General features: G+C 46.5%; 11 protein-coding genes across 11 annotated transcripts; 4 read left to right on the top strand and 7 right to left on the bottom strand.

Moving 5' to 3' along the window:
• Positions 1–237: 237 nt before the first annotated feature.
• Positions 238–636, bottom strand: N7447_003357 (uncharacterized protein; the record flags this gene model as incomplete). Its single annotated transcript, XM_057227632.1, has 1 exon — positions 238–636. One exon carries the CDS (start codon positions 634–636, stop codon positions 238–240), a length of 399 nt encoding a protein of 132 aa, XP_057086973.1.
• Positions 637–822: 186 nt separating this feature from the next.
• N7447_003358 (uncharacterized protein) lies at positions 823–2,392 on the top strand (the record flags this gene model as incomplete). The annotated part of the gene is made up of 2 exons (XM_057227633.1): positions 823–827; positions 1,792–2,392. The coding sequence occupies 2 exons, from the start codon at positions 823–825 to the stop codon at positions 2,390–2,392; spliced, it is 606 nt and encodes a 201-aa protein (XP_057086974.1).
• A 327-nt stretch (positions 2,393–2,719) lies between these two features.
• N7447_003359 (uncharacterized protein) lies at positions 2,720–3,037 on the top strand (the record flags this gene model as incomplete). The annotated part of the gene is made up of 1 exon (XM_057227634.1): positions 2,720–3,037. One exon carries the CDS (start codon positions 2,720–2,722, stop codon positions 3,035–3,037), a length of 318 nt encoding a protein of 105 aa, XP_057086975.1.
• A 521-nt stretch (positions 3,038–3,558) lies between these two features.
• N7447_003360 (putative MFS transporter) lies at positions 3,559–5,189 on the top strand (the record flags this gene model as incomplete). The annotated part of the gene is made up of 2 exons (XM_057227635.1): positions 3,559–4,148; positions 4,211–5,189. The coding sequence occupies 2 exons, from the start codon at positions 3,559–3,561 to the stop codon at positions 5,187–5,189; spliced, it is 1,569 nt and encodes a 522-aa protein (XP_057086976.1).
• Positions 5,190–5,726: 537 nt separating this feature from the next.
• Positions 5,727–7,297, bottom strand: N7447_003361 (Major facilitator superfamily domain general substrate transporter; the record flags this gene model as incomplete). Its single annotated transcript, XM_057227636.1, has 7 exons — positions 5,727–5,881; positions 5,987–6,136; positions 6,169–6,388; positions 6,417–6,494; positions 6,576–6,819; positions 6,873–6,953; positions 7,089–7,297. 7 exons carry the CDS (start codon positions 7,295–7,297, stop codon positions 5,727–5,729), a joined length of 1,137 nt encoding a protein of 378 aa, XP_057086977.1.
• Positions 7,298–9,945: 2,648 nt separating this feature from the next.
• On the top strand, positions 9,946–13,638 carry N7447_003362 (DEAD/DEAH box helicase; the record flags this gene model as incomplete). Its single annotated transcript, XM_057227637.1, has 11 exons — positions 9,946–10,674; positions 10,724–11,292; positions 11,350–11,450; positions 11,683–11,763; positions 11,814–11,844; positions 11,899–12,092; positions 12,151–12,922; positions 12,985–13,170; positions 13,234–13,384; positions 13,460–13,558; positions 13,615–13,638. The coding sequence occupies 11 exons, from the start codon at positions 9,946–9,948 to the stop codon at positions 13,636–13,638; spliced, it is 2,937 nt and encodes a 978-aa protein (XP_057086978.1).
• Positions 13,639–13,755: 117 nt separating this feature from the next.
• Positions 13,756–14,050, bottom strand: N7447_003363 (uncharacterized protein; the record flags this gene model as incomplete). Its single annotated transcript, XM_057227638.1, has 2 exons — positions 13,756–13,771; positions 13,833–14,050. 2 exons carry the CDS (start codon positions 14,048–14,050, stop codon positions 13,756–13,758), a joined length of 234 nt encoding a protein of 77 aa, XP_057086979.1.
• Positions 14,051–15,633: 1,583 nt separating this feature from the next.
• Positions 15,634–17,699, bottom strand: N7447_003364 (NACHT domain protein; the record flags this gene model as incomplete). Its single annotated transcript, XM_057227639.1, has 5 exons — positions 15,634–15,892; positions 15,949–16,054; positions 16,117–16,713; positions 16,774–17,148; positions 17,201–17,699. The coding sequence occupies 5 exons, from the start codon at positions 17,697–17,699 to the stop codon at positions 15,634–15,636; spliced, it is 1,836 nt and encodes a 611-aa protein (XP_057086980.1).
• A 478-nt stretch (positions 17,700–18,177) lies between these two features.
• On the bottom strand, positions 18,178–18,994 carry N7447_003365 (EXPERA domain-containing protein; the record flags this gene model as incomplete). The annotated part of the gene is made up of 3 exons (XM_057227640.1): positions 18,178–18,278; positions 18,345–18,743; positions 18,796–18,994. 3 exons carry the CDS (start codon positions 18,992–18,994, stop codon positions 18,178–18,180), a joined length of 699 nt encoding a protein of 232 aa, XP_057086981.1.
• Positions 18,995–21,107: 2,113 nt separating this feature from the next.
• Positions 21,108–22,883, bottom strand: mfsA (glucose-inactivated glycerol proton symporter STL1; the record flags this gene model as incomplete). Its single annotated transcript, XM_057227641.1, has 1 exon — positions 21,108–22,883. One exon carries the CDS (start codon positions 22,881–22,883, stop codon positions 21,108–21,110), a length of 1,776 nt encoding a protein of 591 aa, XP_057086982.1.
• Positions 22,884–24,564: 1,681 nt separating this feature from the next.
• Positions 24,565–24,978, bottom strand: N7447_003367 (uncharacterized protein; the record flags this gene model as incomplete). The annotated part of the gene is made up of 2 exons (XM_057227642.1): positions 24,565–24,655; positions 24,878–24,978. 2 exons carry the CDS (start codon positions 24,976–24,978, stop codon positions 24,565–24,567), a joined length of 192 nt encoding a protein of 63 aa, XP_057086983.1.
• Between the last annotated feature and the right edge of the window lie 1,510 nt (positions 24,979–26,488).

The following is a 26,488-nucleotide window of genomic DNA, read 5'->3' on the forward strand; positions in this document are numbered from 1 at the left end:
GCTGAGTGCCTGGAGTGTTCTACCATTATACCTTGCCGGCAAAAAGAAAGACGTCAGCACTAGGACTCGAACCTAGGCTCACGAATGAACAGCATATCGGGAATGTTTATATTCGAGTGCTGCGCCTTAACCACTCGGCCATACTGACGTAATAATAACGAATTAATCAGTTGATGGGATAGATCTGCTTTTATGGCACTATAAAGAAAGAGCTCGTCTTCTCTGGCTCAAGCCCATTCAAACACAAATATGAAGGTTCGACTCGCACACGTAGCAACCACTGTATGCCCGACATGTGGAAGATACAAAACAACGTGGGTGAGCGCAGCTGCTTGATAGACCAGTGCCTGGTTGCTCACCACTTTGGGGTACAGCGCTTTCCCTCACTTCGTGGTCAAACGCTGGGGTGATTCCGTATAGCCGCATTGCTTCCTCAATCGAGGCATCCAACTCAGCACACACAGAATACGAGGCGACAGCTAGCACGGTGCCATCATGATCGAGCATATACCAGTCGCCGTTCCTTTCGTTCATGGTGCTCAGTGGGTATTGTTCTGCCATTTCATTAACTTCTCGGCGAGTTTCTAGCACAATCAATGATTCGGGGATAGGCAAGATGTATTGGGTCGTCAACATTGCGAGAGTACTTGCAATCAGCAAAAGAAAAAGCCAACTATGGGGTTGCGGTGACATCATAGAGAACGACCTGGACAGTTGCGTGAATAGTGCATACATCCTCAATAGTAGTATGCGGGTCCCGGAGCGGGAGATAATGGGAAGAGTGGAGTGTCTAGGCCGAGAGTGAATCTCACGGGGTTGTTCATGTTGTATGTTGTACATTGCACATCTCACAGTAACACAAGATTGACTTCGATCCTGGCGAAGCCTCTGAGTTTATTAGGGATATGAGAGGAGCCAGGCCGCGTAGTAGAGTTATACCCCTACCAAAATAATTGAGGGGAAAGAGAGAATCTAATTAGATGGAGAGAAGAGAGAGGTCCATGGTGCATCTGTCGTCACATATACCTAAGGCATACATTTTAGCCATAAGAATGTCCTATGAGGGTTAGGTGAGAACGGCAAGTGCTTCAGTCAAAACAATGGTTTGGCGCTGAAAATCAGATTGACCTAGTACTCGGTGCTTCTTTTTGATCAATTGTGAATGCTGTACTTTGTACTATCCATATATACGAAGGACCTCGGGATCTATGCCAAAGGATAGTTAGCAGGTACGGAGTAGAGTGACCTTCATGACCAATCGCAGATGTCAACCGACCTCGGCTGGAACTAGGGCGGGCACTAACTGGATCAAGAGAGATTGTGACCTGAGGCATCAAGTCATCAGAACTTCCAATTATGCTTACTATATAGGTAGGTAACTAGGTAGGTAGGTAGTTAACCCTGGAAGTAGAAGACTTCAAGGCTGGCTGTAATGATGAGTCTGGATCCGTCGATGGTTCATGATGGTCTACTACAGTAACCCTGAAGCCTGTAAACCTTGGTGACTTGAACTGTTCTACCTCATATAATGGTCACTATGAAATAGCTTTTGCTAATTGGGACTCACAGCCTGCGACTCCTTTCGGCTCGGCAATTAAGCCAAGATGAGCTCACCTGAAACCTTCATCTACGGACACAACATTTCCCTATCACATGTACACCCACTTCGCATCTACTTTATTACGGAGCAACAAAATTCAGTATCAGTCGAATTTACCAAGACGTCGGAGACTGTAGGAGCTAACGTCAAAACTAGGTTTCTGATTTTTCCGACACACATGGGGTTAATAGTCCACCAGATTTTGTCTCGGGCCAATATGCGGATGTCGCGATTCACTGCGGTGATCTCACTACAGAATCGAAACTTGACGAGTACAAAGCCTCGATTCGTTTCCTGCAAGCCGTGAATGCCCCTCTCAAACTTGTGATCGCTGGCAACCATGACTTCAATATGGATATCCCAATTTTCCAGAGAAAGGTCGCAGAAGCCCAGCCCTTGGATTCTAAATTAGTTCAAAAGATTTATGGCAACTGCGAAGATGCTCGAGGGTTATTCAACGAGGAGGAAACGGGTATCACTTTCCTAGATGAAGGTACCCACTCTTTTCGCTTACAAAATGGTGCCCTTTTGAGTGTCTATGCCAGCCCATACACCCCATCGCTTGGCGATTCGGGATTTCAGTATCACCCCGACCATGGACATGACTTTCAAATCGAGAACGTCGATATCGTCATAGCACATGGATCGCCAGAGGGTATCATGGATTACACACACTCTGGCCAGCGCGCCGGCTGCCCACATCTGTTCAGGGCTATAGCTCGAGCCCAACATCGACCCCTGATGCATTGTTTTGGTCATATCCACGAAGGATGGGGTGCCAAAATTGTCTGATGGCGCCATAAAATTAGCCTGGAGCCTTCTCACTTGACTGATATCGACAACGAAAAGTCTATTCTCATATCCTGACTCTCCACCATCAAAAGCAAAGGGAATTCCCCAGAGTGCTCTAGTACAAATAATTTCTCCGAGTTTCATAATCCGCTGAGCCGGGGCTCTGAAACACTTTTTATCAACGCCGCATTCCAGGGTTCCGATGATCCTTTGACACAACCACCGTGACTTGTCGATCTCGATCTTCCATCAATGACTTGAGAAGCCATTCCTGCCCTTTTGTGTTGGAATTGAGTGGCTATGAGGGACCGCGGTAGCATTGTGAAGATGCCTGTGGGTGGCAGTGTCGGCGCTGTCGCCGCGATTACAGAAAATTCGGTTTGCAGTGAAGTGAGCAGTGGCCAGCTGGTGAGGTGCCGTACCATTGTCGCGTTCATTGGAATTGCGGGAGTTACCTTGTCGACTTCAGAGGTGGAAGATTATTGCACTGAGTACCTGAGTGCAAATGACAAGAAATACTCTAGCGAATGTGCTACCGGAAAGACTGGCAACAGGAGGGTCAAAGCTACTGCGACAAATACCCAGTCGGAACGTCGTTTCTCTGGTTTCATGGGAAAATGCAAAGCGATTACCCTCTACGCTTGATTATCTTCACATGGTGAGATCGAGGCTACTTTTGGCGGCACCAGGTCGTTGAACCCCCCTTTATGACCTCTCCGTTTGGCCATGTACATAATTTCTTCCTCTCCCATTTCCTTGATTCGAGACATCGCCATTTCGGTGGACAATATATTGGCCAAGAGAGATCCATAAATGGTTGAAATTTCCGATATGAGAATTATGTGATCGTATTTTTCATGTTGAAAATTACCCAGGGATAATACGCGCCGGAACCTTGGAGCTCTGTCAACTTAAAATAAGCCTCGTTCCTAAGCTTGGCGTTTCCGTATGAGACGGGCCTCCGCCGGAGAATCCTGTTAGCCCGATGTAACAAACAATGGCCAATTTTGGTGTCTCAACGCCGTAAAGTTCCTAATCCCTGCAAGCTGTAATTTCCTTCCCCGAGAGAATTTTTTTCAAATTATTCTTGGCGAATTTTTCAGAACTGCCTCTCGTAAGAGGCTCAGGGAAATTCAAATCGAGAGCAACACTCACCTGTACTTGTTATGCCGACGCGAGATCCATCCACACCGTCGACTCGCCCACAGGAGGAGCCTGACGAGCGGGCACCCCTGTTAAGGGAGCATGAGGCCGACCATGGCGACCATTCCAAAGTCACCTCCTTTCCCCATCGTCGTCTCTTGCTCCTTGTATGCCTTACCGTTGTGGCCGCTGACTTCGGCAATTACCTTGGCTATGCCCCTCATATCGAGATTCTTGAGTCGATTATCTGTCGCCGGGCTGGAAGAAGCAACTCGTTTGGGGTAGATGACAACTGCAAGTCGCCTCACGTGCAAGGAGAATTAGCTCTGATAAATGGATGGAAAGAAACATTTGACCAAGTGCCAGGAATCCTCCTTGCGCTTCCTTATGGATTTGCTGCCGATAGAATAGGGCGTAAGCCCATCCTGGCACTCAGTTTGACTGGGCTCGTTCTAGAAGAATTCGCCATGCGATTAATCTTTTTCTTTAATTCTGCCCTGCACCCCCGGATGATTTGGGCGACGCCTATTTTTCAAATCATCGGCGGCGGACCCCAAATAGCGACCGCTATGGCCTACGCTATACTGACAGATATGGTCCCAAGTCATCAAAGGTAGTGATAATACCTTCCCCATGTGTATTGTGAATTAACTAACGAGGGTGTTCTATATCCAGGGCATCTGTTTTCTTCATCTTGTCTGCTGCGACTCTACTCGGGGAAATCGTTGCTACTCCATTTGCTGCATTCCTAATGTTGTGGAACCCATGGATTCCTTCGCTGTTGGGTCTGTTCTTTGAGTGTTTAGGACTGCTCGGAGCCACTTTTATCTCCGATATACGTTTTAATCCAGCGTCATGCGACGAACAACGAGATCTGGAGGAGGAAGAGGAAGAAGATCAGGATCAGGAACAAAGACATAATTTGAGCTCGATGCACGACCCACCGTATGTACGTTGGAAAAATGTCATACGACGGCAGTGGAACCACATTCGATACAATTATACGGCATTCTGGAGCGCAAACCTTTTCTGCACTGTCGGTGCATTTTTACTTGCAAGTATTGGTCGCCAAGCGCTACAACTTATTGTCCAATATGCCTCAAACCGCTTTTCTTGGAGCATCGCGCGTGCCAGTTCACTCATCACGCTGAAGGGCATTATAAATCTCGTCACTTTGTTGTTTATTCTTCCTTGGCTTTCCAACTGGCTGAATCAACACTTACTTCTGTCGTCCGCGGCCAAGGATCTCCGTATTGTCCAAGGCAGCGTCTGGCTTTTAACTCTGGGTACTGCCATCATGGCCATTTCCACCCATCCGGCCTTATTCATACTGGGCGTCAGCTTACTCGCGTTCGGATGGGGGTTCTACTCGGCCCTGCGAAGTCTGGCGATGGAATTGGTGTCACCATCGCAGGTAGGTATTGTGAACACGGCGATTGGGTTTGCCCAAAGTATTGGTTCTTTGCTCTCAGGGCCCATTCTAGCTGCCGCATTCCGTCAGGGACTGCAACAAGATGGGTTCTTGGTGGGATTACCCTATATGATTGCCGCTGCTCTATTCTTCCTCTCCGGTTGTTTAACAGGTTGTGTTCGGATTCCACGGGGAATAAGTGGCGCCTACACGTTGACTGAGGACTCTGCGGTGCTGTTATAAGTTTACGGGCATCAGAGAAGACCACCGCATCTTTTCAAGGCTATTTAAAATTTAAATTAAGGCAAGACTTCATCTTATTATAGATAAAAAGAGAAAGAGAGAGGAAGAGGTCTCAAGTACATATCTGCATAGCTGCCCCTCAGAGGTACAAACATATTATGACTCCCTTCAACTATTTACCACTTTGACCGACCATATTGCCGGAAACAAGATCACTTAATATTCGGATACCTTTTCCTCATTTGTGCCCCATATTTCATTAAGAGAAAGGGCATAGTAACGAACGCCAATGCAATAAAGGCCAAGAGACTGTTCCCCCATCCCATCCCTAGAGCATCATATAGACCATGATCTGCCAGAGGCAACAAGCCTCCGGCCAAACTTCTAAGAATATTCATGGCTGCCAGGGCGGAGGCAGAATGTATCATAAATGAATTCATTAGATGGGCCTGCGCTGGCTGGAAAATGCACATCATGGCGAAGCCAAACACTCCCAGCCCAACTAATGGCACCATGGGGGTTCTATTCGTTTGTAGTTCACCCATACCAAAAGAGACCAATGGGAGCTATTAGGCTCGAAGGAATCATCTGCCACAGATATTCCTCTGGTTGGAGATCTTTGCCCCCGGGGGGTGCTCTCTTCTGCTTTCGCTCGGTGACTTTGTCGGCCGCGAAGGCGATTGTGAAAATGCCTGATGCAAACAAAAAGATTAGTTAGTGGTCCCACATATATCAAGTTTTTCTTTTGCAAGTCATCCAAAGAAAAGCAGGAGAACTGATGTAAGAAACAAACTTACCTAAAATGGTTCTAACTCCAGTTCCTAAGTAAACTAGACTAGATGAGCTGGTTGACAAGTAATACTGATCCTGGAAAATATATGCCAGCGTGGTAAAGACAAGATATTGGTATCCGTATACTACTGCCGCGTACAGGGCAATTGTTGTTACTACAAACGAAGTCAATAGAAGCCTAGGGGACGAATGAGAGCCGTAAAGATGACTTCCTGGTGAGAGACCCTAGCATCGAGGCGGGACTTCAACTGCGGATTATCTGTCTCCTTACGAAGTCTCCGAATCTTAGCCTCCAGCAGTACCGGACCGTATGTCTCACGGATCAGAAAGGGGACAAGATTGTAAGAATGGCCATCTACTCCACTGTCATAACGTACTCCATTCCTCCTTTCCGTATTCGATGTCCTCTCATGGCTTTATTTCCCCGAGGCTTACCGGAATAACAATAAACCAAAATATCCATCTCCAGCCTGCATCCTGGCTCAGGTAGCCTCCTGCAATGGGAGAGAAGACCTAGACACGATGTAATGTCAATATCAGAAGGTTTCAGTCGAGACAAAAGAGAAATCCGTGAGGAAAGAGACAGGAACTTACAAGCGCTACTAACGATCCTAACCCCCAAACGGCTATCGCGGTCCCTATCCGCTCAGGGGGCATGAGGTCGCCAATGGTACCTCCACCCAAAGCCAAAGGAGCCACTCCCACACAGCCGGAGATAAACCTGAATGCCAGAAATATCCCCATGTTTGTGCTCAAGGCACGTCCAATGGTAACCCCAAGGAAGATCTCATTTGTGAAATGGTAGACGATGGTGCGACCATACAATTCTGACAGTGCGCTATAATGAGTAGGCCAATAGCGAATCCGATCACATATATCGATACAACAAACGACTCAAGTTTTGTGTCATCGGAGCCAAGATATTTCATCACATCATGAACTGCAGGTGCCAGCATGGATGAAGCTAGTGAACTGGCGTTGTGGCATCAAACATTAGTCTCATGCATATGCTCGGCTTGACTGAGATCAGCTGTCTTCTCGGGACCTGTGGGGTATAACAAGCCATAGAGAAGATAACGAACAAGCTATGACAATAGCAATACGTACGTGACAAAAGTTAGTAGCGAAATGAAGCCAACATGGCACCAACGATACATGGCGCTCCAATTCATAGGGTTTGAGGGATCTGCGTCATCATCCCAGAATACTTCATTGGGATCAGGATCAGGATCATGCACGCCAGGTCGGTCTCCGAGGCTGTTATCCGCAGGCAAGACGGGATGTGGGCCCTTTTCGGCATCGTGGGTGGAGCTCATGTATTTCCAAATGTGGGGGACAGCTGTTGATAAAGGAACTGGAGCAAGAAAAATAACTCTCTAGTCCGCGCGATCAATAAATGAGCGAAGATATAGCAACTGGTCCTGCTTAAATATATGTTATTCATCGAACATAACACTAGCGTATTTTATCACAGACAGTATTATTCTGACTAGTTACGTATTTCCATTTCGCAGGTACATCTTAACCCTCGCGACCTGATAACCCCTTTTCAAGGTTGTGTTTAGCGCTGTCTAGGTAATTTCCTATATAAATCCGCTAGTAGCACTATTCAAAAGTTAACAGAATATTTCAAAACGACAATAGTATTCTGTCGCATAAACGTCCATGAGGTGACAAATGACACGATGCTTGGAACCTTCCAGGTCCGAAGGGAAAATTTGACGATCTAACGGGATGTGCAGATGGGGTAATTAGGTGGCGCGACTTGAAAACAACGAGAAATCAATTAACGGTATCCCTCTTCTCTATCATCACCGTGGACAGTGGTACGTACTAGTACCGGCGGGTAACGGAGATCCGGTGGAGTTCCCGCGTGGGGCTCAAGGCTTAGGAGCAACCTGGGAACCTCGAGGACAACAAACCCTAAATTTTACATTACAAAGACGTAAAACAGCAGAGGCTCTGTTTAGATTATATGGCTCTTAAACCTTTCAATATGAATCTGCATTATTCAACTCATCCCTATAGATATCACCGAATACAGATGAGGATGTATACCAGAAAGAAGGATGCCAAATTGCAAGAGAACTCAGGACTTACAGAACAGAGGAATTATATATGATAATCTGGATTCAAAACACAGGCCAAATCAGCTTTTGTAGGTTTTTCCGAGAAGATTATCTAGCCAAGTAAGTTGGTCTGTATAAAGTATGTCAGTAGCCACTAGATCTCGAGAAAATTGTCACTTTTCACATTGTCTTCGAGAAAGTGAGAGACCGTGAGAGCCGAACTTATACAGTCGACATCTATATCCATCATGGGTAGCATCGCCCCAGCCCTTGGATATGATATTAACCATCAGTGGCCAACTCCACATGCCCAACATACATTAATCTCACCATCTTTATCGATGGCCAATGCCTGGATGATGTTGTTGGGCTCTCCAAGACGCTTGAAGCCCTTGTCCTGGACTCGAATTAGTCAACACTGGGCATAACTCTGGAAAAATGCAGGCGCCACAACTTCCTCGCCTCACTCGACGACTCTGAGTTTCTCTGAATTTATTAGCAAAATTTGTTTCCAAGGTTGGATATGTTTAATTTCCCTCAACGCACAGGCAAGTAATATCTGTTTATTGACACACATTGGAGCTATAAAGGCGCAAGCTTCAGGTTTACCACGTCTACTGCCACAACAGTCAAAAGACTGCCTCAGGAATGCACATCCATCAGATAGCTATGTGTGATCGAGAATGTTCCCAGCGTTTCTGTCGGACACTCCATCAAGGTTGGATTGCGTACACCGATAATTCTGGATTCCGAGACGTTGGTAAAGAGCTTCCTGCAAACTCAAGCACCCTGTATGGCGTGGGGTCCCTCACGAAGTCCATGGTATCTGCTGGTTTTGAGAGAGTAGTCGAAAATGGCAAGTTCAAGTCGGACACCAGTGTCTGAGAAGTTTTCCCAGCACCTCCTCACAACTATAATCGGTTTGCCAAGGTCACGCAGGCCCCCTTACCCACCGGCCTTAGTTGGCCGGGGTTCCTTACTCATCTTATATTTCAAGCATATAGTGAGATACTATTGCCATCGGATTCATTATTCAAAATCACCACCGTATTCCCCATCAGTAACCGGAAGCGCTGGATGTATTGGGCCCGGAGGTAATCAATTTCCGCACATATCATTGCAAAGGTTACCGAGAGGCCACAGGCACATAAATGCCTAGCACACAGATCCACGTGGATCCCCGTGACATTTCCAAAAGCCCACAGGTTCCAATCTTGCAAGCTACGCCACTCCGTGGCCCCAGACGTCGGCAAATGACGTTACCGACCGTACGTTCATGTTGTACCGGGCTGAGAAGGCAACCTTGGAATTGGAGCTTGATGCTGATAGCCTGCTTGAAATCGCAAATCAGACAGCCAGTCGGAGACTGACGGTATGCGCAACCGTCTCTCTGTCCTCAATGGGCCGTTACATAATACCATATTGCCTGACGCCCTTGGATACTCATATGGGAGGGATGGTGGCTAAGCCGATCGCCCACACGGCCTAAATCTGTCGAGACTTCAGCAGCGATATCTCGCCAAAACCTGGGGGCGAAAAACAGGGACAAGCTAGGCATCAAGGAAAGGGATTTGAAACACATCCAGCGAGGCCAAAATATCCTTATATTAGGTCATTAATCTGCTCTAGACTTTCCCAGATGATGTACCTACCCAGTGATGGTTGCCTTGTCCTTACGTGTTTGTCCGTCACCGCTTGTTGTTAACAGCCAACCATAATCTTCAGATTCCTGGAATTTCTGAGGCTGTGCTGTGCGGCTGGTTGAGTGCAAAGCCACGCGGCTGTGCAAATTTAACATTCGTCAGACGAGAGATATTTTCTTCAAAATAATACCCCGAGATATATGTTGTTTAATTCTGTTCAGTGTACTTCGTACCCAATGCGAAACCAGAATCATGGCCCAGTTGGACCTTGTTGAAGGAGAAATGAGAAGGCGAGACTGGTACCAGTGTGACGATACTGCAGTCAATGAGCAATCGGAACCTGATCCTAAGAGGCAATGTATTGAACATGCATGGACAACCCAAGAAGATCCGTACTCATTTCCAAGCCTTGGGGGAATAACCCAAACTCAGGATGTTGAATGGTCCCGCAGACTGGATAATACCTGGGCTGAGGCTCAAGATTTGGCACCTGTTAGCAATTCTGAGCCCATGGATGTGGATTTAGATTTCTTCAACGTGGAAAATGAGCCACTCCCATCTTTTGGTCTTTCTTTAGATCTTGTCCAGCAACCATCCGGCCCTTGTCTTCGAATTTCTGAGCCTCCAGATGCGAATAAATCCTTTCCTACGCCAAATTCCGACTGCAATTTTCAAGATGTTCAGGGGAAGGATAAGCGGGTTGGCTTTCAAGATTTTGAGCTCACGGATATCTTTAACGTCGAAAATGACCAACCCCCATTCCTTGATCATTCTTTGGATCTTGCCCAGAAATTCTCCGGCTCATGCCTCCATATTCCGGAAGCTTCAGATGCAAATCAATACGTCCCTACGCCAAATTCTGACTGCAATCATTCAGATGTACAACCGGAAATGATCGTCACTCCAGGTACCTTTTCGGAAGACGCAGTTTCCACTTCCCAGAACCTTCTCCCTAGGTCCTATGATACCTGCTTCGGAATGGTCGGTGGTAAGTTTTCATCTACACTTACAGCACGTCTGACATTTTTAGATCATCACAAGCGCCTCTTGTCATAGCTTGCCTAAGGAAACAGGAGATTTCATCCCAGTGAGCGTCCAACAACTTGGTGACATTTTGAAGTTATTTGGCGGCAAACCCAATCACAATGTGGGCTTTCTAAATTCACTAACACTGGGAAAACTTGCACGCGAGTATACTGTCACTTTCTCTGCCAAGTGCGAGAAGACTGAAAACCCCAAAAACAAGAGGCAAACTCTGGGTCATAAAGATACGCTGGTACATATAGTGATATACGGACTCAGCGAGGAGATGAATGCTGTTGGAAACCTTCTCTCCGAGGGTGGTCTGTTTCTCCAGCATCCAAGTCACAGTGACGCCTCCGTGCCTTACAAGAATCCTCAGTTTTTGATGGCACCAGGGACCGAAATGCCACGAATTGAGGACCTAGGCAATGACTCTTCTCCAAATATGATGACAATAAACCAGTGCTTGGGCAAAGAGTGGGCCAACGAAGTATTCCAAGCTTTCGAAACCGTGGATGGTCCAGCCAAATTTGCCCCTGTTGAATCAAGCCCGCGGCTGCAGACAAAGCTCAAGGAGTAAGTGGGATTTTCCTTGAGCCGCCGTCTTCTAACACCCTGCTAATAACTTGAAAGGCATCAAATCAAGGCTCTTTCTATGATGACTGAAAAAGAACGTGGTGTCATCGAAGAGGCAGATTTCCCATCTCTATGGGAGGTTCTGCGCGACTTTGATGGTAACGTCAGGTAAATCTCCAGGTTATTCACAAACAAATATTAGAATCTTACCATATGGCCTATGATAGGTATCGACATACTATCACTAGAATAACACACAAAACTCGCCCCCAGCCCCCTGCTGGAGGAATACTAGCTGATGTCAGTTGTTTCTTCGTTGTGGTCTCATCAAGAGATTTCTCTCTTACACTCAACAGGAAATGGGGCTCGGCAAAACACTGAGTGTACTAGCACTCATTGCGTGGTACCTTGATAGTTTGCCTTTTCCGAGGACGGAACCGAGCACGACACTCATCATCACGACACTATCTAGTAAGACTCCATGTGTTAGTATTTAAGGACCTCCTGCTGACTATTGACAGCGATTTCCGGGTGGGAACAACAGATTTCACGGTATTATAAGTACTCCTGGTCTCATTCTTCTTCGCCAACTAATCATTGAAATAGCCACTTCCGGCCAGGGCAGATCCGCACAGCCGTGTTTCATGGCCCACATCGACGCAAGCTGATATCGGGACTATTGAATCATGATATTGTCATAACCACCTATGACACTTTGCGCAGCGAATGGTCAAGTAGGACAGAAAACAGTGTCCTATTTTCCAATCCACAGGGATGGGCTCGGGTGGTTCTTGATGAAGGTCAGGCTTCTATCACGAAAAAGAGATTCATATGCGAGTCATTCACTAATTACTCCAGATCCAGCTCATCATATCCGCTCTCATACGTCGCAAATCTTCCAGGCTACATGCCGACTTCACGCCCGGTATCGTTGGTGTCTTACAGGAACCCCAATTCACAATGGATTAGACGACTATGCAGCACTGATTTCTTTCGTTGGAGTACCTCCATTCACTGGTCCGTACGGAACAACCGCGTTTGCGACATGGTTGAAGAACCCCATACATACCCACGGCGAGAATACACTAGGAATCAAGCGCCTGCGAAAGCTAATTGCTGCGACCTGTCTCCGACGAACGAAAAACCACGTGCAAGATCAACTAAAACTTACACTTCGTGTCGAAAAAGAACAGCTTGTTGAGTTGGGTTCGGAAGAGCGGAGTCTCTACGATTTCTTTAAATTCCGGGCTTCCTCTCTTGTCGTCGGAAATCTCACTCGGCGCTCGCAGGTGGATAAGGCGCGCTGGGGAACTATGCTCTCCCTGATCGGTCTTTTGAGACTTACTTGCAACCACGGGGAGCAACTATTACCTGCAGTAGCAACAGATCTATATCACAGTCGGACCTTGTCGGTTATGAATTTTCAAGGTGACGCAAACGACTTTGAACTTGAAGGATTAGATGATCCTCCTATAAGTCTCACGCCTGACTTTCCATTGGCCCCAAACCCCCCAAATGAGGCGATCAAAGCAAATTATCGTCCCTCGTCAAAAGTCAATGCACTATTACAGAACCTTCAGAATGAGCAACGTGGAAATCATCTGCTCTCTAAAGAGCGACCCATCAAGAGGTAAGAAGCATCTCATTTATTCTAAATACATCGGATTTGCTGATCCTTCTCTGGTAATGCAGTGTCATCTTCAGTTTCTGGACAAAGATGCTTGACCTTCTTGAATTTGCACTACAAGCAAATAATTTTGTTTTCCAGCGTATTGATGGCAAAATGTCCCTTGAACAGAGATCATTGGCTCTAACGAGGCTCAGTGAGGACTCAAGTTGTACCGTGATGCTTGCCAGCATTGGAAGTGTTGCAGAAGGGTGAGTTATCAGTTAACACTTCATACAATAGCTTGTAAGATGCTGATTTAGTACAAATTTTAGAGTCGATCTTACAGCAGCCAGTTGTGTACACATGATTGAGCCACAGTGGAATCCTATGGTTGAGGCACAGGCTCTTGATCGAGTGCACCGCATTGGTCAAGTTCGCGATGTGACAGTAACTCGCTATATTGTGAAGGACTCTATAGAACTGGTACATTCGTCTCCACCATCTTCTTTTTCTTGCGCTCGATCGTTCCAGATGCTGACATGGCTTGTCGTGAGATAGTACGTTCAGGCGATTCAACAAAATAAATTGAAGCTAGTTCAGCAATCTTTCAACGACAAGATTCCGGATCAATTGACTCTAAGTGAGAGTCGATTCCAGGTGAGTAACTTAGTAGAACATTATTGCTTCCGATACTTCCACTGATAAGTAACAAGAAACTGTTAGAGGTGCTTGAATAAGAAGTAGTCTGTCTGGTCGGTGTAAAAGAAATGAAGACAGAGCAAAGATGTTAAACTCTATAAAGACCAGATAAATATATATTAAGGACATCCAAAATGCACTTAGACACCAATAATTTATTGCTCGGGTTCGCTTCAAAATAAAAAGAGCTGTCAGTATAATTCATCTAAGCTGGGTCAAGGCACCAGCTCACCTTGTAGATCTGGATCGCTGTTCTGCAGCCCATTTCACGAGCTCGTCCCAAGTCATTCCTAGCCATTTTGAGATCTGTTTGGCTCCCTTTCCCATGCCAGGACTTTTTGGTTCGCTGTCCTTTGTGCGCTGATGAAAAGCATTCGGGTCTGCTCCTGCAAGGAGGAGAAGTTTCATCAATTCAGCTGCTTCCCTGGTCTTTTTCGCTGCCGCCGCCATCAATGGAGTGTATATCGTTTTGTTATTGGGGGACTTTGAACTCCTGAAGTCCACAACTGCGCCGCAGTCAAGCAGGGCTTTGACTATTGATACTGAGCAGTTCGAGGATGCTAATTCCCTCAATACAAAGCCCAGTTCGTTTATGGTTAGATGACCAAGCGATGCCTGTTCCCTCACGAGACTTGCTAGTCTTTCGTCTTTGGTGGGATCTTTTCTAAAACGACACAGGTAAAGGATTATATTTCCTGTTGTCGGTCCGTACGAGTACGAGTTAAAGTGCGCTTTCCATATCTCAAAGACTTCATATGATTCTGCCTCTGCACCGAGTTGCAAAAATTCCCGTTTGTTTGATCCGTAATAAGGAAATCGGAGAATCAAGTGTTTAGGAATGAACCATTTCAAAACCTCAACATTCGCGCCTTTGATTGACTCAATGGCGCAGATAATATCAAAAGCACTGTCGTCTCTGTCCAATTGATTAAAAAGACATTGGAAAATCTCCAATGTCCCAGAGAACGCAGCTTCTTGTAGAAGGCTTCTCTTTGGCCTGGGTGTCAAGTGCTTGAATTTCGGACACAGTGCCTTCACTTCGGCAGTCATTCCCATTGCAATCATGTCCGACAATAGTGGTACAAGCTCATCGTCATCAGGATCTTCAATTAGCTGGATAGGTTTCAGAGGTGTATCAGGATGGCAATTTGATGTGTGTCTCTTCAGTTCACCCGAGGAAGAAAAACCTAACGTCGAAAAATCGCACGACGGTTGTGTACATTTGTATGTGCGATCATGAAGTCTGCAATGCGCTTCACGGGCTGATCTTGTTTCGAATGATATCTGCTGGGACTGGCAGATATGGTATTTACACCTGAACAGACGCTCCCCGTAGAGCCTCTTCAACTTGGGACAGCTACAGCTAGCCAAGTGATTTTCTGTCGGGCATAAAAGTGATTCAAACTGCTCATAGATTCCCAGCGAGGCGTATGATAAAAAGAACGGATCCAGATTTGTCCACGAATCATCTGAAGCAGGAAGTGTGATTAGCAAGACTATCATTTTGTCCTCGTGAACGATTTAATGAGCTCTGTTTGCGAATACCTTTCTCGTCTTCCTCCAACTTCCAATCACCCACATCCATGCGGTGAAATTGGAGCTCTTGATGCAGAAGCTTGTGTACGTTTGGTGCACTATCTCTGAATATTTGAAACTCGTCTCTTTGTTGAGAGTCGAAGTCTGCCATGGTTTCGTAATTCCCGTTCTCACATTCGTCAACGAAATGACAGAGGCCACGAAGCAGGCCATCTGGGGGAGAACAGTTGTCCAATAGTCTTGCGCATCTTTGAACTAACACTATCCATTGTGTAGCAGCAAACCAGTGCAGGCGGTAAGAACCTGAGAGTATGTTTTGTTTGATCATATCGGGTTCAAAGTCGACTTCAAATATGTTGAAACACAGATAATGCAGGCATGTCCTGGCCATTTCCAGATTGGCTTCCAATTCTCGAACAAATTGATTGTCTTGTTTGTTAAAGAGGTACCTGACCTAGTCAGCTACAATCTTTTCACTTATATGCGCAAGGAAAAACTCACTCCTTAACGGTGAAGTGCACGAAGTAAACATGATCATCAGAGGTTTCAACGATAGGCCCACAAAGCCGAACAATATTTATCACGCTCTGGGAGCGAGGCAGTTCACCATCTTGGTCAAGGTTGAGACTCAAAGCAAAACTGAGTTCCTGGATTTTTATTGGAATTGGAGAGCATCCTATCCATCCCAGGGCTCGTCGAGACATCACCTTCAACGAAGGTTGCAGATCATTAAGGCGCTGGAAAACACGGGCATACCTTGAATGGGAATTAATGGTGAAAATTTATACTGGCTTTGGTTGAGAGTATCTTACGCTTCATCCAAGCTCTCCGGGAGAACTGTTAATTCATTTTGAACTAGATCAAAGGTCTGGCACATTTGAATGTTGTCTATCACCACTCTTGCGTACAGAAACATGCCTAGAACCAAGAGCCCAAATGCTTAGTACTCTATCTTTAAAATTTTACGAGTGTGGAATCACCTTTCGCTTTTTTCGCTAGTGGGATCAGCAAACTCCTGATCTCTGAACACGCATGTTCATCAAATCCAGATTGGGTGAGCCACTCTTCACTTTTCACGGAGACGTATGCCTGGATGCAGCCACTGTTATTGTCATCGACGCGAATAACCTTTGAAGTGGTCTTTAACACTGCAGCAATTTCATCTGATGCTCTACTGCTGATGAGTAGTCGTGTTTCAGTCGAGCCCTTCAACATATCTAGGAGTTCCTTCAGAGTTTCCACCCTGCAGTTGCTCTCAGGAAGTTCATCAAGACCGTCAATGATGATGTAGGTTGGGCTAACACAATTGAGTAAGTCTGTCAAGGTTTCGAGAGCAAACCTGGTGTTACTTTTCAGGTTCCTTCGACTTGACTGGAAAGCGGCAACGAGCTTAGCTTGTAGGTCTTGTTTCAGAGTTTGATCAAAATGCTCCATTCCAATAACCATCTGGAATATTAGGGAGTGTATGATCGAAACCGTCGACACGTTACCTTGCTTGTAGCTCAGAAATGCAAATAGTGTTGTGCGTGATAGACCTCTCAACTTGTCCACAATAATGGATGAAATGTGAGTTTTTCCTGTTTACAAGACCACCTGTTAGCAATATTTACTGAAACATTGCGGAGGTTTCAACTCACCTGCTCCGGGTATCCCTTGCAGCCAGACAACCCTTGTTGATTTATCACCTGTGTCAATCCATTTTTTCAACGTCTGCTCCCTTTGAAGCCAGCGTCCGGTTCGCTCACAGATTGTCCGTTGTAATCTGTCGAGCTCATCGTCATAGAACTTTGGCGAGATGTAGTCTTCGACGCTTTTGAAGTCTTGCCGCTCCTGGAATTCAAAGGTTTGCTGCCATCGTTTCATGTCTTCGATTCGGGCTCTATGCGCCCCACTGATATTCTCCAAAGTCACTTGGTCTGTCATCAGTAGACAATGCTGCTCAATACTGCTGACGACGACATTGATTTTGTCTTTGTGTCTTGGCCAGACAGAATCGAATATCAAACCCCAACCTAAGGTGAATAGTGAGCATCTTGATTTCTCCATAAAGTGAGGGGATTGTACGCTTCGAGGCAAAGAAATTCAACACAATTTCGTAGAAGTCCAAGATATCCTTGTAGAACAATACTAACACATCGGTGACTCGATCATTCTCCTCAAAAAGCACGGTATAGGCCTCGAATAGTGGTAGCTTGTTCCCAATGACAGCTATAGCTTCCACGATAGCATCAAAAGTCTTTGTAAAATTCTCTGTCATTTGTAGGAGAAGCTTGATTGGCCCCCAAATCAACGCCAAAATTTCGGGCTTCGCCGAAACAAACACCTCGATGACTCTGGCATACTCTTTCAATCGATCCAAGTATGGCTTGATCTTGCCAAGATTCCGTAGCCCATTGGATTTACTTTGTTTCTCCTGAAGTTGAGTAGTAAATTTATAAACATCCTGCATCGAGGTAACGTTCAGGACGCTGTCGAATAGTGAGGGGTCTTTGAGTGACGCCAAGAACTCTTGTTTGGCATTCTGAAACGCCCCAGAAAGGCGTGCACTATTGTGAGATGCCATGATGCTAATTCGAAGATGGTTAAAGTGTTCACTATTTGATCTGTTTCCCCTCATTGCGGCTCAACGACATACGTGGCGCAGCACTAGTAGAGTCGGGTATCGATGCATACAATTTAATCCATCCAATCTTCGACCTGTGCTCTTTCATTGTCACTCTTTCTAAACTAACCCCCCTAAACTTAGGGTTATTGGGTGAAATTTGAGATGTAAATCACAATTTTTACTAAAATCGAAATAAGTTGGCCAATTTTATTATTACAATTATAACTTCAAGCTTGGCCTTGCAAGGTTTGTGTAGCAAATTGATTTGAGGTGAGGTTAACCGTGCACTCCGGAGGTTAGTCCCACGGTCTAGGCCCGGTGAATCCATGGATATATACATAAGGTTATTACCTCAAGCAGCAGGTTCAGACAAGTCCATGTTCTCGGCGAGTGCTCCCTGGCACAGTCTACCCTCGACGGGAGTACAAAACAAACTTCAAGACGTTATCTTCACATTCCAATTTGCGCGGACCATCTTCGTCCTCTTGGTCTCAGCGAAAACCCTCCCACAAGCTCTCACACTATCAGCAATAAGCACTATGTATACTCATTAGCCTAGTTCTCACCAATTCTGATACAAAGAAAAACGGAAAAACCACTTACAGGCCGGAATAACAATCCAGAATCCATTCAGCAACACAAAATACCCATAAAAGTAATACCCCTCAGGCCTCGAGTACTCAACCCCATACACCAGAAAGTCAAACGCACAGGTCCCGTAGTAGAGTACATCGCCGTAAAGTTGTCCAGTGGAGATGATAATCTGCAGCGGGTGTCGGAAGGGATTATCCGTGACGATGAAATATGCAAGGACGAAGGATAACGGGCCCCAGCACCAGGCGGTAATGGACTCCATGGACATGACAAAGGCATGCGAAGTGAGATACCGCGAATCAGACATAGAGTACTCTTTCCAGAGTTGTGCAAGGAGATGTTGGGAGCCCGGAAGGGTGGCGAAGAATAGGGCGTAGTAGCCTTCGAGAATGAGATGGATGCAACCGCCTAGTCGTTTATTAGTACTAGGTATGCATAGATAAGGGGAGGGAAGACATACATAGTGTAAACCAGAGAGCTTTGGAAAGTTCAGGGATCGTAATGCGAGGGTTTACACTCGTTGCGATGGTTTTGGCGGCTGTTAGGGCGATTAAGCACGTAAAAGCGAATGTTGAGACCAGTTGTAGGCTGCTCCATTGGTTAGGGACGTAGTTGGGGATCTCAACCCCCATGGGGTAGTAAGAGTGGGGAGGGGTCATGGTGGATTTTCACAAATGAGTGGGGTGCTAGAAAGAAGCGTAATTTCAGGGGCTGATCTGAGATTTAAGGAAAACCCCATTCGCTGGTGCCTATGTTAAGACAAACAGGAGTCCGATGGTGATACGATCCGGAAAGAGGTGCGCTCAGGTTCCGGGTCGCGCCTTTCTTCACGCCAAACCGTCTATTTCCCATTTGCTGGTGCCTATGTTAAGACAAATAGGAGTCCGGTGGTGATACGATCCGGAAGAGGTGCGCTCAGATTCCGGGTCCGCCTTTCTTCGCACCAAACCGTTTTTTTTTTTTTTTCATCGTTATATGAATATCACCACGGAGTAGGTTGTTTTTGATGGGTTTAGACCCACTGGATCTACTTTTGATCCTATATCTTCTATAGGCCATGGTTTCTATTTGGTGGTCTACCTCAATCCACCCATGTAAGGTGGAGAACCTGGGTGCGATGTGTCAGCTTCAGAACGGCCCTTCTCGCCCGTGCTCTACACATTTCATCCGTCTCTTTTTTTGAAGTCCAACCTGACTTATCTCTAGGCGAGAGCGTCGAACAAGAGATCAACCTTGGATTGGAGAGGCAGGTCGAGTTGTTGGCTTAAGGCAGCAAGTGCAGGAAATGACTACTCTCTACAAGCCTTGTTGCAGAAAGGTGCTGATGTCCACACCAGAGGGCCTAAAAGCTGGCACAACACCATTCGGAATGGTTTCGGTAACTAAACGATTAACGCTAGAAAATTGATCCTTGGATACGACGCCACGCCAACAATCACTCATTCAATCGATAATTTATGCTGGATATCACGAAATCAAAAGCCCTTAAGGATATCGCGTAGTTTCTGGAGAGACTCGTGCGTATCTTCATAGTCTGTACCAAGGGTTTCTCTGCTCCTTCCCAAGCCTGTCGGTATACGCGTTTAGCTTCGGCATCCTTGCCTTAGCGATCGAGAAGGCGGCCTAGGCAGTGGATAGAAAGAATCTTGTCTTTTTGTTTACACCAAGAATATCTCGACGGCCCTCAAGAGCCTGCCGATATATTCTGTCTGCTCCGTCGTCCTTGCGTTGGTAGAAGAGAGCTTGGCCTCAGTGATGAAGACACTCGAGCGTGTCTTCCACTGGCGTAGTCAGATTGAAAGGTATTGTGGTACGTGTCTTCATGAATCTCCACGTTCAGTTTCATATCCTCTACAAGCTCTTTGGCCGCCATTGTAAGACTTGTGCTTTGGTTCACGTTGTGCTCATGATGAATAACATATGGTCAAAGGCTAGCTGGAACAAACAGAGGTAAGAAGTACAGCGCTGACAAGTTGCTCTGCACTGCGCCCTGTTTGTGGACACGTCCAAAATTCAGGTGAGTCTCATCCAGATTTAGCTAGAAAATGCCCAACCCGCACCTAGCTGCATTTGTATCCACCAATAAGCAGTGCTTATCCAGATGTACGCTCCCGGCCGAAAGTGCGGCTATCTTGGAAGGGAAACTTGAAAAAAGCAGAGTGCGAAATCAAGTGGAAAATTCATTAATACAAGAGGATAGAAGTGAAAAAAAGAGGAGGGAGAAAGGGATAGAAAGGGCAGTAGTCATTATTAGCTATAGCAGATACGTGAGATCATAGATTGGCTGACATGTAGCTTACCGCCCCGGACAGCGCGACGTTGGTGCGTGGTAAACATTCGAGAGCTACAATATAAGGGAGCATCGAGGTCACGTACTGTCATGTTGCCGTTTTAATCCTCAATGTGATAAGAGGCTCAATTTACCTTGTCCACCAAGGCCTACGCGGCCCCATGTGGGTGTTAGGGGGCTTTTTAGTATGGAGTGGTAATCAGGGGTATTATTATCCTTCAATTAAACAAGCTCAAGGTGCCAGCAAAGTAGAATAATACTATATTGAAATCTGAAAAGGCACATCGTCCTTGGATATATATACACGCCGGAGGCACTGCCATCAGTTCTATCACCGGAATATTGACATATCCACACAAAAGAAACAAAAATGAACAGCACTCTTAACAAAAATGAACAGCATTCTAACAAAGAAAATACAAAACATCAAGTTTCAAATATAATCATCTTCAACCACTAACAGCAGGTCCACTGAAAGAGCGCTAGCGCTTCTCCTGAACCTCCTCAATCTCCTGTCCACTGTCACTGCTGAGACCAAGCTCGCTCTTCTCATGTGAGACATGCTCATTGGTACTCAAGCCCAGGTCGCGAGATTGTTCGAGAATCTGTTCCAAAGTGAGCTTGGGCATGTCGTGGGCGACCCTGAATGCCATCTTCCCTTCGGCAGAGGCTTTGGCGTAGATTATGTCGACCTCCTCAAGCTCACGTCCAGCTGTCTCAACATAGAAGAAGAAGCCGAATACCAAGCCGATGAAGTTGAACAGTGCGAAGAAGACATAAACGCCCCATGCACTCTGGCCAGCGAAAAGCGGCGTGAACATGACAACAGCAAAGTTGCAGATCCAGTTGGTGCAGGTCGATGCCGACGCGCCCACGGTACGGGTACGGAGAGCGTTGATCTCGGGGGGGTAGATCCAGGGGAGTGGCAACAGAGTGAATGCAAAGAAAACGATAAAGAGGAAGATACCAACGGCAGCACCCTTGGCATTTTGCTCGTTCTCCTTAATCAAGCAAGCGAATGTGATGACAAAACTGAGACCTTGGCCAAGGAAGCCAATCAAGTACAGATTGCGACGGCCAACCCTCTCAATCATGAAAAAGGAGGGAATGGTTGCAATGGCGTAGACGGTAGCGAACACACCACCCATGATCAGAGATAGGGTTTTCTCCATGTGCAGGTTCTCCTGGAAAAGTAGGGTTGAGTAGTAGATAGCAGCGTTACAGCCGGTGAACTGCTGGAAGAACTGGCCAGAGCAACCGATAAGAATGCGCTGGAGGTCCTGGGTCTTGCTGGCCTTGAATATCGACTTCCAGCCTGCCTGGTTGCGCCTCGAGGCCTCCACATCCTGCTTCAAGAAATTGAAGTCGTTGAGCACTTTGTCGTCTTCAGGAGTGGTACCATTGAGCCTAGCGAGCACCTCGCAGGCCTCCTTGTCATGTCCTCTAGACACAAACCACGATGGGGAATCCGGGAGCAACAAGGCACCACTGGCCACGACCATGGCGAACAAGATCTGGAGTGCCACTGGGAATCGCCACTGGACGCTATCTGCGGCGTGCGAGAGGCCGAAGACTACCCAGTAGGCAATAAAGGTGCCACCAGCGATCATCGCACCTTCAAAGCAGACCAGGAATCCACGGTTGTGGGCGCCGGAGCATTCCGATTGCCACACAGGAATTGTGGCCGTGTTCATGCCATTGCCAATGCCGGATACAACACGGCCGATAACGAACTGACCGACTTCCCAATTTCCGGTGAAGCAGACAGATGTAATCACGGCACCAATGATCAGGATACTGGCACCCGTAAAGATTAGGCAAGTGCGGCCAAGTTTGTCGCCGAAAAACATGGAGAATAACGCGCCGAAGAAACATCCAAGCTCATAGCAGGATGTGACAGCACCGCGGATGACGTTGATGTATCGTTCTTGCTCCGAGGTCGCATCCTCGGGCATTCTGAGGATTGGGAAGGAGTTTACAAACTCGTCGCCGTTGAGGAGGCCGGCCATCATGCCCTGATTGTAGCCGAAGAGCGAGAAACCCATGACAGCAGCGACGGTGATGCTCACCCGGAGCGATCGACCACTCAAGCCGCTGGTGGTTGTCCACATGTTGACGGTACGGACAAAATAGTATCCGTCAGTATGGGGGGAGGGAGGCGGGGTAAAATAAAGATGGGGAAGAATGGGGACGGAGGAGGTGACGGTCTTATAGCAAACACCTCCATGGGGGATGTAAAATCCTGATACTGCAACCATGGTTACGCCCCAAATGGGAAAGTCTAGCGAACGCCATGTTCCCGAAGCGGAGACCTTGGCGCTTGACGGGTCCACTCGGCGGGGTACTCGGCGGGGCTACGGATCCACGGGTCCAAGGGTCAGGGCGCGGATGACTAATTTGGAGACCGCATTTGGGCACCCGACTGGGCAGGGGCACACCCGATTTCCAGTGTCTAGGGATCTCTATGATTGAAATCCATCATACTTTTACTATGTAGTTTATTCTACTCTTCTCCCTTTGATATAATACATAATAATGCCTACTCATATTCTACCCTCTTAGTATGCCTTACTACGCCAAGGCCCTTTCGCCCCACATGACGTCGAAAACTCTTGGCCAAGTTTCTCAAATCGGCGCTAGAAAAAGTTTGCCCAGAAGTTGTCCAACTCCGGACCCAACGACACCTAAATCTTTGCGGCACGGCATACGTCACACGGACCGGTGCAATCTCCCTTTTTGTATCAAGCCGGCTTTCCGACCACGCCGTGCGAGCGAGTGGCACGTGGGATCGGGATTGTCTCGGCATCCCCGTATCCAGCCGTATGTATGTTTTCCGGGGGCCAGCCACTCGGTCATGGTTCCTGGATCTCCTGGGGTCACCCCAAGGTTCAGTCTTTCTCAACCGGTACATTCGCATACATATACTATCCCGACTTTTTAGTAATCGCCCCCAAGCGCCCAATCCACCTACCGGATTGAGCTCGGGTTTCGCTTTTTTCCCTTCTCCATACGCCAAGAACTGGAAAATCTCAATCCACCCCCTTTTAATCTCGCGTACCTAGTATTATGGCATGGTTAGATGCGATTTGCATAGACAGCCGAATTCCACCGATGGTCTATAATCTTTTCGGTGCCATGGATTGATTTGTCGGTATAGGAAAACATTAGTAAAAATTGAAACGGGGTTAACCAGCAATACAAAGACTTACACTGCCAGGAGAAAGGCAAGCGTACAGCCTAATACATAATGGCGACGACGTTAAGGACTCGCTAGACTTTCCAATGTGTGTCTGTATCTGCGCGATGGATTACATATGCAGTTTTTTTTAATACCCCTAGACTACAAAAGATGGACAGAGTATATCGATAATAATGGCATCGAGAACGAATACTATATAGTCGAGTAGCCAGACAACCTGGGAAGTTGGAACACCAAATAATGCACTTACTTTACAAATTCAAAGGGAGATTTCTGGGAACTCCTACGTAAGATTATCTAGATATGGGACAATTCGGCGAGGGATCGGCAAGCAAATAAAGTCTACCAAATTATACTCCGTAGAACTGAGGGAGGTAGAGCGATTAAGCAGCGGAAATTGCTAGGGTCGCCAAGGATGACGGATGTGGCGGACCTTCCAAGGTTGGTACTGCGGGTGAGAAAGTAAAATGCCTCACTAAGGTGGGAACACATAGGGCGACGGGACAAAACGGGGCCAAACCTTGGGAGAGCGCTAAGCCAAAGGCGTCAAGGCTGTAGCCAATTATCGTGCACATTTCGAATGGAGGCCAATTCAGGTACGCCACCGTTATTAAATACAGTATTCCTTTTCAAACTCATACCAATTAAATACAACAATGGCGCGAGCCACATGCTGATAAAAGTGATTAATAATTATTACCCGTATTGGTATTACTGGAAAAAAAGAAGCAAAGTGGCGTCTACGCATTAGCGCCCCTTCTTGGCCGGACGCCAGTGTCGTGGAAGCTCATGTATTCAACCATGGTGTTCCAGACGTTGACAGAAGACATACTACAGTATTTTCCATCATAGCAAACAACTTGGGGATGTGGTGCTGAAATTATCGGTACCAGTGCTCTTGTAACGGTGCTTTCAGTGGTTCAACTGTTATGGAAAATGTAACCCTAGAGTTTCATTGATGTTGTTTCCGATGATCGAATCTTCGTCATCGATACAGACACGATATGGTGCTTACTAGAGTGGTCGAGAGCTAGAATGACAATATAATCTTACCAGTATGATCCAAGCCCGACAATCCAGTAGCTTCGCTCCTCAGCGACAAGACTGTTTTTGGAGTTCTCAAATGAAGCCTGAGTCTCTTCGCCCAGATTCATTTTTGTTTTCTCATATTCAGCAGCGGCAGCCCGAAGCGGCCAGAACCTTATCAATGGAGCATAGGATTACACCATGGCTGCTTCCTAATGTCTATCCCGCTTCTTCGACAGCGCACAAAGCCTGGTACCAGCCTATCGAACGTCATCCTGATGGAGCTGGATAGTTTTAACTCAGGCACGAAAGTACCCAGTGATTTGAATCATATAAGGCTCCCTAATTGATTCACATATGAGGATTTGAGTTGATTCAAACACCCCTTGGCCTTTGTGGCGAATGAAGCTCCTAATTAGGGCAAGTTGCAATAGTCTACTACAGGCAATATTCCTAACCTCTTTTATAGAAAACCTGTAGTTCGGTAAGTGGGCTCTCAACTGCCTAGTCAACATCTATCATCCCTGCTTAACAAACCGACAAGCTGTAGATTTAAGCTCCATCCTCGGTAAGATGGAATTCTGTTATTTCACCACTAGTCCCAGATTCGCCTGCCCATATTTGCTTGGCCGAGCAATGTCTCGAACGAATTGATACCGGTATATCGCATGCGTTGAAAAGGAAAAGGGGATCAAAAGCCAAAATACCATTGGGCCCTCCTTCTCGGGCTGTGGGAAATTCAGTTCCCGTACTGTCGCCGCTGTCTTCTCCTATCCAATAGACGGAGTGTTGTTGAGAACCTTGTGCTGTTTTTCTTTGAGCAGTCGACTACAGTCCTTTGGAGACTCCTCGCGCTGCCGAATGGAAGCTCCTGCTTGATCAACCGAATCTACTCATATAGCAACCTAGCCGGTCATAATCCTTGCATTGTTTGATTACAGGCTAATATACGCGATTACACATGTATAGAAACCGAGCCTAGCTAGGTTCGAGACCGTGCCTTAATCCCCAGACACTAATTCTCTAGATTATATTATGTACTCCGGATTTTCGCTTAGATCTACACTGTATGATCCTATACATTGTACGCGCTCTAATCATAATGTAATAGACACATCTGATATAGCAGACACTTCAGAATGTATAAAATGTACGCAATTCCAAATCGCAATTCCAAATTGCAATGCCAGGATCGTCGGAATAGTTTCACTCGACTACAAAGTATGTCCAGAGTACTTGATACCTCTCAAACCCCAGCTCACTTCGTAACAGCCAGGTATTTCCGGGGTGCTAACAGGCAAAAGCTGTTGGTCCCGCATTGCAATTCATGTACGTGCAGCGTCAAACAAAGAATTGTTGGAGAGCAGGGATACGACCCTATGCAAGCCCCTTCTCCGGCACTCCGGCTTTACTTGCTGCATCTGCGCGAATCATATTTTTTTATGAACCGAGAAAGGTGCACAGTTATGAAATCAGCAAGGCGAGGAATATATACAGCTGGCCGCTTATGCGACCTTGTGGTGTCTTTTCAGTGGTCCTCAGATGTTCTGTTTATATGTTTTTTTTTTAAAGATATTTTTCCCTCTTCTCTGTTTTATACAGAAGTAGACAGATGGCTGAAAGAAAGAAGCTTGGTGA

Source organism: Penicillium robsamsonii (assembly GCF_028829455.1).
Source record: "Penicillium robsamsonii strain IBT 29466 chromosome Unknown utg000002l_segment0_segment0, whole genome shotgun sequence".
Lineage (NCBI taxonomy): Eukaryota > Fungi > Ascomycota > Eurotiomycetes > Eurotiales > Aspergillaceae > Penicillium > Penicillium robsamsonii.